At 40.0% G+C, this 13,403-nt stretch overlaps 1 protein-coding gene across 1 annotated transcript in view; it reads right to left on the reverse strand.

The window, feature by feature from the left end:
• Positions 1 to 3,844, reverse strand: part of LOC131240068 (CMP-sialic acid transporter 2-like) — a 60,199-nt gene extending 56,355 nt beyond the window's left edge. The window contains exon 1 of the mRNA XM_058238089.1: positions 3,212 to 3,844. Coding sequence (XP_058094072.1) covers positions 3,212 to 3,235 — 24 coding nt within the window. The 5' untranslated portion in view covers positions 3,236 to 3,844. The remainder of the gene's footprint in view (positions 1 to 3,211) is intronic.
• Positions 3,845 to 13,403: the final 9,559 nt, after the last annotated feature.

A 13,403-nucleotide genomic window follows, 5' to 3' on the forward strand; every position in this document is an offset into this window, starting at 1 on the left:
TTGATAGCATCCTAATAGCGAATGAATGCATCCACTCTAGGAAGGAAGCGGAGATAATACACAAAATTGACATGGAAAACCCATATGACAAAGTGGATTGGGATTTCCATTGTTGCATGATGTAAGAATGGGGTATGAGGTGAAATGGATGAGATGGATTTTGGAATGCATCTCTACAGCCCAATTGCCCATCCTTGCCAATGGGTTGCCCTGTGGTTTCTTTGGGAGTTCGAGGGATTTGGGGCAAGGGGATCCCTTCTCCCATTCCTATGTCGATTGATAACAGAAGGTCTCAATCACCTAATTGACAAAGGGAAGAGTTGTAAGATGATTGAAAGCTTTCAAGTGGGTAGCTTCCAATTCACACACCTTCACATGTAAGTACAAACACAATTTAAATACTAAAATGTGTATTCTGTGTTTAGAAAATGCCAAGGAATATGTACCTCATGATTTTAACTCATTTCTTTTATCTCATGGCATTATTCACACACAGCACAACAAAATTGAGCAACTAAACATAAAAAAATCAACATTTACTTGAAGTTGCCAGGACATGAAGGTTTTGAAGAAAAAAAAATTTTGGAGCGATGCAATCTTGGCTTCATGCTACCTAATAAACTGGATGCCATCATCTGTCTTAGATGAAAAATTACGTCTTATGTCCTCATACTCTAACTTTTTTCAATCCCTGCTAAAGTATTTGGTTACATGTGTTTAATACATCAGCTTGATCATGTCCTTGACAAATTTAAACCAAAGGCTAAAGTGTATTTTTCTTGGGTGTTCTCGTACTTAATGAGGATACAAACGTTATAATCTTGTCTCCAGCAGACATTATGTGTCAATTGATGTCATGTTTTTTAAACATACCACATGTTTCTATGAGGAATGAAGGTCACTGCAATGTAAAGAAAGTTCTACCACTCTACACATTGTGCCAAACACAACATTTTTAACAGATGGGATGCATGTACAACATGTAGATCCGCCTTTACAGGTCTACTCCAGATGTTCCAAGAAAGGAAATTGAGTGCATACAAGTGTGTCTTTTGTCAATCCTCCTACCATGTCAGAAGATATCATCCCACTGAATCTTCACTTGTACCGTCAAATGAAGGCAACTTGCCCATCGCTCATCATAAGAGTACACATTCCTGCATTTAACATCCAATTTCTCAATTTGTATCCTTTGTTGGCTTATCTTCTTCATTTTGACAATTTCTTCTATCCTTGTCGTTCGTGTTTATTCCTCATTCTTTCCATAGGGCTCTCAACAGTGATGAGTGGAAACGAGCTATGGAAGAAGAGATGGTTGCACTCTATTAAAATCAAACTTGGACATTAGCTAGACAAGACTACTGCAAGTGAACATCCAGTTTGGTGTAGTTAGGTGTATACAATGAAGTATAACCCCGATGGTTCAGTTGATCAGTTAAAAGCTCGATTGGTTGCAAAAGAGTATTCTCGGACCCTAAGAGTCGACTATTCAGAGACTTTTCTACCATGAACAGGCTTCACTCTGTACACGTTGTTATTTCCATAATCGCAAATCCGGATTGGTTGTTGTATCAGCTTGATGTGAAAATTGCCTTGGTTCTTGAAAGTCTTATTGAAGAACTCTATATGGAGCAACCGCCTGGCTTTATTGCTCAGGGAGAGTCAAACAAAGTATGCCACCTTAAGAAGTCAATCTATGGTTTAAAACAATCTTCAAGAGCTTAGTTCAACAAGTTCAATAAAGTGATGTTTGAATTTGGGATGAAGCATAGCTAGGTTGAACACTCAATCTTTGAAGGATAAAGTGGATCTTTGCAAGATAAACTGAGGCAAGTGTTATTGTGTTGGTTGTATACATGGATAATAACATTGGTTACCAGCAGTGACAGTAGTCATAGTTGACAAGTTGAAGAAATTATTACAGTAAAACTTCCACACAAAGGACTTCGGACGTCTTCAATACTTCTTGGGTATTGAGGTAGCAAGGTCTAAGGTGAGCATTAACTAGTCATAAAGAAAATATGTAATGGATTTACTAGATGAACGGGTCTTCAAGGAGCCAAGCCCATGAAAACTCCCATAGACACAAACCAAAAGCCAAGTGTGGATCAAGGGAAATTGTTTAATGATCCAAGGAGATCCCATCAACTTGTTTGAAAATTGATCTTTTAACGATTACCAAACCAAATATCACTTATCTAGTCATTATGGTTGGTCAGTTCACGCAGGCTCCTCGTATTCCCCATATGGAGCATGTGCTTCGTACCTCAAGTATTTAAAGTGAGCTCCTGGTCATGGCATTCTTTATAATTGAATGGCCATATCCAAGTAGAAGGGCATTCAGATGCAAATTGGGTTGCTCTCCATCAGACAAGCAATCTACTACTAGTTATTGTACCTTCGTTGGTGTTAATCTTGTTACATGAAGAAGTAAGAAGCAAACCATAGTTGCTCATTCAAGCATTGAGACAAAATACAGGGCAATGGCCCACATGACGTGTGAGCTCATCTAGCTGAAGACATTAATGTGTGAGCTTGAATTTATGGTTGATATTCCCATGAGATTATGTTGTGATAATCAAGATGCCTCTCACGTTGCCAACAACTCCGTTTATCATGAGAGAGCCAAGCACATCAAAGTAGATTGTCACAGGAGAACCAAGCACATCGTGTGATCAACAGCGAGAAAGTTGCTAGCAAAGAAATATGCATGACGTTAGACAAGTCTCAAGATCAACTAGCAGATATGTTCATGACGGCTCCAAATCGTACTCATCTAGATCGCTTCTTTGTCAAGCTAGGCATACATAGCATCCATGATATGTATGATCTAGCTTGAGGGGAAGTGTTGATGGCCCATGTTTATAACATGTGTGGTCCCACGTGCCACATGTGTGGTCCAGTGGGCCCAGCTTGGTTTCTCATGTGTGCATAACTGAAACAATGGGCTTCTTCTTCCTCTTCTTCGATTAGATATGAACACCTACAAATCCAAAGCATTAAAAAATAGCATTATACAATTTCCATAGTCCAAAGAAAAACACATGAGATAAGAAGTTTCAACCAACTCAAAAATCTCACTAAAAGCAATAAACAAAGCCAACATTGTAATGTAACTAACAATCACATCATAAGTATAAAAGGAACGGACCATTTCAAATTCCAATTCAACAGAATTCCAGGCCTTTACAATAAAGAAGACACAAAATACCTGCATTTTGGTGACCCAAACCATGCAAATTCAACCAGATCTTGGCACAAAACACTCAATCGATCCCCGTTTCTTACTAAACGGAAACCAAACTGTTTCGAAAATTTCCTAGATCTTGCTCAAGGATAAAAACGAACCGAAACAGCAGATCTCGGCCCAGATCTTACTCTGTCCGATCGTATTCAGATGCCAAAATCTAGGCTCCCAATATCAGATCCAAGACGCTAGGGCAGTGAATCGTGCGCCCTCCAGCCGAATTCAAGCATCAAAGCCGGAGAAATTCAACTTTCCCCGGCTGGATTCAAATCAGTAAAGCACCGGAATTCGTTTTCTCCAGTCGGATTGGAGAGGTTTCAACGTCGATTGTGCGGATCTGGTAGGTAGATTGACAGGTTTTTTCTCTGGAGGAGAAAGCGGAGCGGAGAAGGAGAGGAAAGGAAGCGACGAATGCAAAGAGAATGCAGGGATTGGAATGAGTATTTATAGGCGAAAAAACGCAGCGGCCTCTCTCTCTCTCTCTTTTGCTTGAAATTTACAACAGCAATTCCCTTTGAGCTTTTGCTTGAATTGCAGGCGTATCTGGCTCCCGTTTCTCTCTCTGTCCGGATGATTGAAATTGTGGAGTTATACGATATTCGTGATGCGTATGACGCTTCGCAGAGAGCGACACTTCCCTGCGACCCTGTAACCAGCCATGTGGGTGAGACTTTGACCGTAAGGCCCGATCTGGACGTATGCATTGTATATCCACGCCGTTCATCTGTTTTTATAACTCATCAGCTGGTCGGATGGCAAATAAACATTCCGGTGGCTCTCATTAAGTTTTTAATGGTGGGATTTAATCACTACTATTTCCCGTGGTATGGTCCACCTAAGATTTGGATCTGCTTCATTTTTGGAATCATGTCCTATAGCTTTCAAAATAGATGGACGGCATTAATTTAAGCACATACACTACAGTGTGGCCAATAGTAGGGATCCACCGACTTCGTGGATCGGGATCACACACACCGCGCCTGGAAAGAGAGAGTGGATTGCATGTGCCCTGGCACAGAGATATACATGTGCCCCAAGGGCTATATGGGTTCTTCAAAGATGTCTCTGACAAATCTACACGTCCATCTGTTTTTAAAGACTACAATAGGATGGGATTCTAAAAATCAGGCATATCTACAACTCAGGAGGGCCACTGCAAACGAAACAGTGGTAATGGAAATGTCCACCGTTGAAACCTTCCAGTAGCTAACCATGATGTTTACATTCCATCCAAACCGTTAATATGGTTATTACCATTCAGATAAACCGTAGAAACTAATATCATCCCAATATAAAAAAATAAAATAAAATAAAATTGTCATCCCAGGGGTTTTCTATTTAGAATTTAATTGATTGGTCGTACCTTTAAATCCCCACTATTTCATGTGTTATGGATTACATGAGTTTTCGATATGTTTGTTTTTTAGATTTCTATAACGGACATCTCTGTGGGTCCCATGCAGCCCTGGGCATACCTGGATCCCGGGCATATGCTATCCGCCCTCGTCCGGAAAATCCGTTCCGTGCATCCGTTTGACAGATTATATTACGCGGAAGCGAATTGCGTGATGTGTCACATGGACGAGGATTGCGTCCTACGGGCCACTGTGATGAAAGTGTTTTATCCAAACCGTTCAACGCTTTTTTAAGATAAATTTAATATGTGAACAAAAAATGAGGAAGGTCCAAGGCTTAAATGGACCACAAAGCGGAGATTGAACGTCCACCATTAAAAACTTCTTGGGAGCCAGAGAAGTTTCGGATCAAGCTCGTATTTGTGTTTTCACTTCATCCAATTCTACATGACCTTATAAATAGGTTCTATAGTAAAAATTTAAATATATAATATATATATATATAAAAAAAAAAAAACAAACATCACGTTGGCCTTTAAAAAGGTTTCAATGGTGGGTGTCATTATCAGTGCAAGTTCCTTTAGTGTGGTCCGGTTAAGCTTTTGAATTACCTCATTTTTTAGTTCACATATTAAAATTATCTAAAAAAATCGTTGAACAGAGTGGATAAAACACTCACATCACGGTGGGCCCCACAGAGCCCTGCCCGAACGGGTTACCGTCCGGGCGGGGATAGGACGCAATCTGCGTCCGTGTCACATACCACGAACCTCAATGGTGTATTTACATCGTCAAGTTTTGTGGCCCACCATGATATGTGTTAGATCCGTACCATTTACCTATTTTTCGAGATCATTTCTGTGAAAGGATTAAAAAATGAGGTGAAATCAAAGTTCAAGTAGACCACACCATAGGAATCAGTGGGGACAAAGACACATACCTTTAAAACTTTCCTAGGACCCACCATAATGCTTATTTAACACCCAACATATTCACATATTCAAAAAGCCGTATAGATCGGGATGGAAGAAGGAAAAACAGAAACATCGATTTCTGTGACACTTAAGAAGTTTTCAATGATAGGTCCACTTTACCCTAAACAAATATTAGTTTGACCCAAAACTTCAAAGGGTGTGGTCTACTTAAACTTAGGATCTGATCAGTTTTAGCCCATATCCTAAAAATAATCTCACAAAATGGATGTACTTGTAAGGGGGAACCACATAACTCCGTGACGTCAACACACCATGTATTGGTGTCTTGGCACACCCCACAATCCGATTGCTTTCATATCAGGGCATGTATCCAAAAGTAAGACATTCATTCAAGAAGATCCTGCCATACTTAGGTTGGGCCTACAATAATGTTTATGAAAATCCACCTCTTACATTCGTGTATATTAGTACCTGAATAAATGGGAATGTAAACTTAATGTAATGTTTATATGCCGTCCAAACCATTCACGATGTTATACTGATTGGGATGAATTAGAATCACAAATATTAGTGTTGCTTTTAGTTCAGTTAGTCAATGTCACTTGTGTGTATTTTGACAAGCAACGAATATATTTAGTTTAGAAGATTATCTTATTCAATAACAACAATGAAAGAATAAGAAGACGATTATCACAGAGTATTTTATTAATTTTGAGTTCATTTACATCCTCATATCTTCATTAATTTGAAAATAAAACGAATACTATAAAATATAAGAATCAGAAATGTTCAAATATCAATTTCGGTAGCATTTCGGATTGCGATATAATTGTCTGATAAGAGAAGTCATTATGCAGAAACGATATTATCTCGATCAATCCCGTTAACTCTTAAGGAACCTTCTTCCTTTTGAATCAATTGAGCTTTCCATAGTGGCCAGAAGATATGATCCACCCTCAGAGAGTCACTGTCCATGCAACATAAGTGTTACACGGATGATGATGAATTCCATTTATCCTATTGTGCGATAACCCTGCTGCGCCCCGTGCAACAGGTATACTCAGTTCCTTACTGAGTTTAAAGAAATTTATGTCTTTTACTCAGTCCCAAAGCATTCGAATTATATCAATGAAAGAGAGCGGAGGGGTATTTATAGGCTTCCACACATGCAAACCCTTCAACTTGCACAACATATCCATGTTACGCGGGAGGTGAGTCCCATTGCGCAGGGCGCAATGGACATCCATTGGCGGTCAATACTTTCCATTGCACGTTATGCAATAGAATACTATTTTTCTCAGTGTTGTGCACCGTGCAACCAATCAACACTGATGTCCATCTTCTTTTTTTTTATAAAAAAAATGTGCTTCAATAGATGCCCCCTTAATCCTTCATTTAATCCTTCTTGACTTTAAATGGAGGATCCATCCATTTTTGAAGAAATAACTTCATATCCCATCTATGCGCAACGACATATTCATTGCATTATCATGTCCACGCAACGGACTCGGGTCTAGGCCACTTTAAACCAGACTTAGCTTTATAAAGTTACTCGCAATCTTCGTAGCCAACTCTTTGCGCACAATTCTCTTTCCGCGCAACAATCTTCTACGTGCAATAACACTGCGCACAACAAGACTCTGCGCGTAATGAGTCTGCCCCTTTTGCAGAATTTTCTCAAGTATCTAAACTCTGATGAATTTTCTTCGATCTTCAAATGGCCCACTCCAAGAGATAGCGTTCTTCCCCAAGGGAACAAACTACTCCTCATCGATCCGAATCTTCGAACCCTCCACCCCCTACGAAAGATCGTTATCAGAAAAAGGCTCAGACGACTGATGAACAACCCTCTTACTTTAAAGAACCGACCCTTTTGGTTGTCGATTTCTCCGACCGTATTCTCCTCCTCGCCAACCCAATCCACAATGCTATAATAATGGGTGAGATTGAAAAGCCACTAAGGGAAGGTCACGAGTCTGATTAGGAGACCTGACTAAAATCCACAGCGAACTTCTGTACCGACAGCACTTGTCTTGCCACTGTTGAATCTTCACCTCCACCTGCTTTTTCGAAGAAGAAGAGGCAAAAGAGCAAAGATGAAATTCTACAAGAGAAAATAAAGGAACATAGTAACAAACGCTATAAAAATGTATGGGATAGCATCAAGTTTCAAGAGTATGTAATAAAATTCAAGATTCCTCGTAAAGATGAGACAGTCATCATTCCGATGAATCTCCATCGTCATCTTTCTATGATCTAGAGTGAGCCCACAGATCATATGACACGGAAACCGGTTGCTTTTCACTACAAATTGGATCGTTAAAGAGCCGAGGATCTTGGAAGGTTTCCCTGTAGAAAAGGGACTTCAACATAAGACAGGACAGATATCATATATGAGATTCCTCATTCCTTGTTATAACTCCCATTCTTTTTACCCCACTCACTACTTTGAGACTGTTCAACAACGTTTTCATAACAAATTCTTTATAGGGAAACGATGAATTCCAGACATGCGGCTTTCTTTTCCACTAATTATATTACAACTCATGGGCCAAAGATATTCTGCACAAGTATACACGAGCTCTTACTGATATCAATCTATATATTGCCATTGAAGTGACTTCGGACTTTTTCAACAAAGATACGATGATATATAAGGGATTTCTGAAGTATTAGTCTTCAACAACAAATTCCTTTCATCTATCGGTCGGTGAAGTAAGCATCACTCTTTGGGATCTACATTGCATGGCAGGCCTCCCTATTACAGGATCTTTCCTTAATGAGTTTGTCCCTACAAATGAAGAATTTGCTTACTTCGATCCCAAGAGAATTCCTTCGGTTTCCACCACAACTATAGAACTTTTTTGGGAGATGTCTAATTTCCCCGATATTCGAAAGATATCTCCATTTCAATGGCTTGCAAATTTCACTAGAGATTTGTGGTATATTTTCCAACTTCCATTTTCTTTCATGTATATATCTATCTTTATATCTTACATTTTTCTTACGCATTCCTTCTTTTCTCTTTTTTGAGCTTCTCGGGCAGCCATTCTCAAGACCTATAATCTCTCCGCTAGAAGATAAGAGGTCCAACAAACTATAGCCTTGACACTGAATTGGCCACTTTCCTTGCCTATTGGCTTAGCTTAGTGATGCTACTGAGTTCCAAATGGGTGGATGTTATCCATCCTACCTTATTTGTAACTGTCAGGGTGATGGCCGAGGGTAAGTGATATTCGCTAGCCTCTCCCATTCTCTATTCTCTTTACAGAGTGTTCGAGGATGTCATGATGCATTGCTTAAGTCTGGTAATAGAGGCTTCCTCTTCATATACTCCTTGACACTATTTTTTCTGGCTGGCTAGGTGTATACTTTCCATGGACATATGGTGATCCCGAAAAAGTCTATATCAATCTAGAGTGTCCTCCCCTATATCATTATCAAAAGCACGAGATGGCGAAGAAGACTTATGGCTGGATCATTGACAAGATCAAAAGCATAGAATCTATCGATTTCTTCCAATTTTTGCTATCTCATTAGGCTGAAGATAGAGACGCGATAAATAACAATAATTTGGAACCAATCGAGAGAACTTTTTTTATTTGCATCAGATCCTGAAGTCTTCCTTTATGAGAAGGGAGTGAATTTTGCCGCAAACCCCACTACCCTAAGAGATTTGCATGACAGTTTGGTTACGACCAAACTATACCACAGGCAAGGGAAGCAGTTACCCATGTGATGCGAAGTTACGTAGTAAGTTCATATAACTGGGCCTTGATATAGAAGCAGTTACTCGCAAGAAATTTTGGTTGTCGCTTCGTCCTTCCTGGTTTCAATCATCAAGTACAGGCCCCGTATACCTGGATGCGATGGTGAACACATCAATTCTACTTGGTGCATAACTGTTATTCAGTTGATCGACCCGTTTGGATTCCTCCTTCGAGACTGAGAAATTATAGGCTAGAACAAGGTATCGGTTATTTCGTAGAAAGGGATCATGTTGTGGCTCCTGGTCAGGTTTGCAGGAAGATTTCTTTGGAAGAACCCATCTGCGAAATAAAGTTAGTCAGTTCTCTAGAAGGATGGATAGCTTTTGGGTCTTCTTTGGACTTAACAAAGCGATCAGAGAGGCGAACTTCTCTTGCAAGTCAGCTCGAAATTCCTGCTGCTTCTCTATGTTCTCCGACTCGGGAAATAGAGGATCAGACCATGGTTACGGTCTCTCCTGCTATAGAACCAACTCATCCTTCTCCAAGAACTCGTTCTCATATCAGATCTCTATCTCCTTAAGTTCAAGCTCAATAAGTTTTTCCTTCTCTTAAGGATGTTCATCCTTCTCCTGCCAAAGCAAGTATTTTGTTTAAAGACAAGCAAGTGGCTTCTGAAGATAGTTCATCCAGTTACTCTGCAGAGACTGAAACTACCGAGACATCTTCTACTGAAAGTTTAACTGATGAAGGGGATGTGTTACTAGACGATAACCAAGAAGAAGACGCAGAAGTAAACATCGATGAAGAAGGTGAGATTGAGGGAGATGTTCCGATTACAGAAGTCCAACATGAAGTTCAACATGCCTCTTCTCCAGCTGCTCAAGCGACTACTCTCATTGAAGAAGAACAACTCAACTACGAGGACCTCTGTTGTTCTCTAAGCACGAATACTTTTGTATCTTATGATGCTTCATATTCTCCTCCGCATGTAGAGGTCATGGACGTGCCTAAACAAGGTCCTACGGTCCTTCCTATAATTACAGAAGTTTTTATATCGAGAGAGGCCAAAATTTCTATGTCAGGAGCGCAGGTGACAACAGAAGCATTATTTTTGCCTCAAAGTGTAGAGGTGGATCAAGGCACCTCATATGTTCATCCGGCTACTAATGTGGTGTCTTGAAAGGACAACAACTACACACCTTGCTCCTCTTCAACCAGTTGCTCGTAGTCTTGAGTTTCTCTCAGATCATGTTGACATAACAACGCCAACAACTTTAGACTCGAGCACTGGAGCTAGAGAACTATCTTTCAACATTGCAACTATTGCCGCGGATATTCCTTCATCTTTAGGAATATAAGCGTCTTCATCACCAGTTATTCTTTAATCTGCCCCCAGAGATGGTATATATTTCTTCTCAAATTTACTTTTATTTATCTTCATTCTTCATATTATTACTATTACTATATCATTTTCTTTATCTCTTTTAGTTGCAGTCACTCCTTCTTTAAGTGGGTCGGCGAGCTCTAACTCAATAACTATGACATCAGACAGGCTTTCTCTGGATAAAGTGCCTCCCATCATGCTTGTGTTGTTTAAGAATGCCATTTCTGCTACTATATGTGCTTTCAAGAGCCCTAAATAGTGGCCATATTTGGACAACGCATTGGCTATTCTTGATCATGTAGTGAGGATGGTGCTTTTAAATATTATTCCTTTACACAACTCTTTAACTCACTTATACGATTCGCTGAACAACCTAGAATCAACGCGTAATGTAGTTGTTACTCCGAAAGTCTTATAGTGTCAGAAAGAATTGACATCTTTAAAGGAGAATGTATCTCGGACCATGGCTGTCATCTCGGGTTATGGTATTGAGTACTAATCTCTTCGAGAACGGCTAAAAGCTTCTGATCAGAATAAGATAATTATCAAAAATCAAATAGTCTTCTTGAAAAAACAAATTGCTTAGCTTGAAGTTCGAGAACAAGAAGAGAGACTGAATGTTAGCAAATTAAAGAAGACATGGAAGTCAATATTCGTATCACTAATCTTGAAAAGTCTGAGATGATTAAAGATGAGGAGACCGTCGCTTCTTTAGAGAGAGAGCTGATGCGCCTGATCAAGCTAAGATTATCCTTGAAGCTGAATTAACAAATGTTGCAACGCAAGTTCAATTGAAGGAAAATTTACAAAAATATGTGATAGCTTTGGGCATGTCAGAGGACTTATAAAGTTTTGTTCATTCTTGATATATATAATCACATACTTCATTGTAAAATTCAACTTGTTATAAATGAACTTTTGATATTTTCTTCTCAAAATGTACTTTTGATCATAGTATAATAAGCACGTTTCAGGGACGTCATGAAATGGATGAACATATGCTTGTATCAGATTTTGATTTACCAATACTTATAATCATAATTTGATAGGACATGCAATTCATCATATATAAAAAAAGGTAACAACATATTTTATTATTAGCGTCACATATGTTGTCATACCCTAAACTTAGAAAACGGGCTCACAAAATTTTCGATCACCGAATCCGGCGCCGACAGCCTCCGTAGTGCCCCATTCTCGGATCCCGACAATCACATGCCAAATTCTGGGATCCTACAAGGAGGATTTTCAGTATGATTTTATTTTTTTTTGTAATGGAGCATAACTACAAGCATAACCAAGTCATAAAATAACATCACCACATATCCACTATATCAAAAACTTTAAATACAATGCAAAAAGGAAAATACAGAGTGATCAAAACTCCAAAATAATCTGATGTGCGCTCCTGCCTCAGCGCTGCTGCGATCCAATGCCACCTGCACGCAACGGTCGTGCATAAGCTTACAAAAGCTTAGAGGGTGGTGTAAGTGTGTACGCAAGGCAAGCGCCAAGTGTATAATATCAAAGTAATGTGAAAATATACAGTAAGTACATGAATGCTATCAGTTGTACCAAAGCTATGTAATGTAAGACATGAATGATATCGGACATACCAAGGCCATGGGGTGCAAGGCCTATGTAGCCAAATGTCATATGCGAGATAGAAAACAAGCATGCCAGTACTCATTAAGTACACATATCAGTCCTGTTCCTCTCTGGGATATCACCGGGGTCTAGTACACTCCACATTGACTGCCGCCTCCCTAGCCACATAGCCCAGCGAGCGAAATAGACCTCACTATCTGCCTAACCAGTAGTCTTCCAATACCTACCCGGCTCGTCGATAGCGGACTCATTTGCGAGCTGGTCAAACTCAGCCTAGCTTATAGCCCCCTCAATCGGGCGGATAAGGCCACACCCCCTTCTAATCGACCACGACACAGTGGGAGACACGGCTTACTGGTATTTGGCACTCGGGCGCTCGTGTATCCACTCGGTCTAGACATTGGAGCATCTCCTTGCACCAAAAAGGTTCTGGAATTTACACCCAAGGACATCCTAAATACCCACAGTGCTAGAACTAAGTATTTTCAGTATCCGATACGGCCATCCATGATGTACCTGTGGAGCCACGGCCCTAATGTCGCTAAGGCGTACAATGATCAAGTCACACATATGCGGGATGCATGAGTCACACCGTCAAATCATGCAGCAATCCCACGCGTACCGCACGCTCATGTGGGGCACTCCGTCTCATAAGGAGTCCCGTAAATGTCTCAGCCCAACAACTTATGCTATGATCAAACATTCCTCATATCAAGGATACATATAATGCGTATGGGCATGAATCATGGAGCTATACTAAGCATGTTATAAAGTGATGAACTGTCCTTACAATGAAGATGGGCGTAGATGGCCTACACACAAGTACGAGCCTATCAATGGGCCCTAGGAATAGTTATAATATGAACATTTAACTAACATTATTCTTATAATGTGGACGTCAAACCATCATTGTTCCCAAGGCATGACCCGCCATAAATATTATTATATATACCACGGTGAAATTACACATTGCAATGGACCTATATACATCTCATTGGGCTTCGACCCATGGGCCTCAGATACATCAAATGGGCCGCATCAATGGGCCTTATGTACATTACAATAGGCCATATCCCATGGGCCTTTGAATACATCACAATGGGCCCTCATATGGCAAATGGGTCACATCACATGGGCCATATGTATATTAAATGGACCACACCA

Source organism: Magnolia sinica, chromosome 3, assembly GCF_029962835.1.
Source record: "Magnolia sinica isolate HGM2019 chromosome 3, MsV1, whole genome shotgun sequence".
In the NCBI taxonomy this organism is placed as follows: Eukaryota; Viridiplantae; Streptophyta; class Magnoliopsida; order Magnoliales; family Magnoliaceae; genus Magnolia; species Magnolia sinica.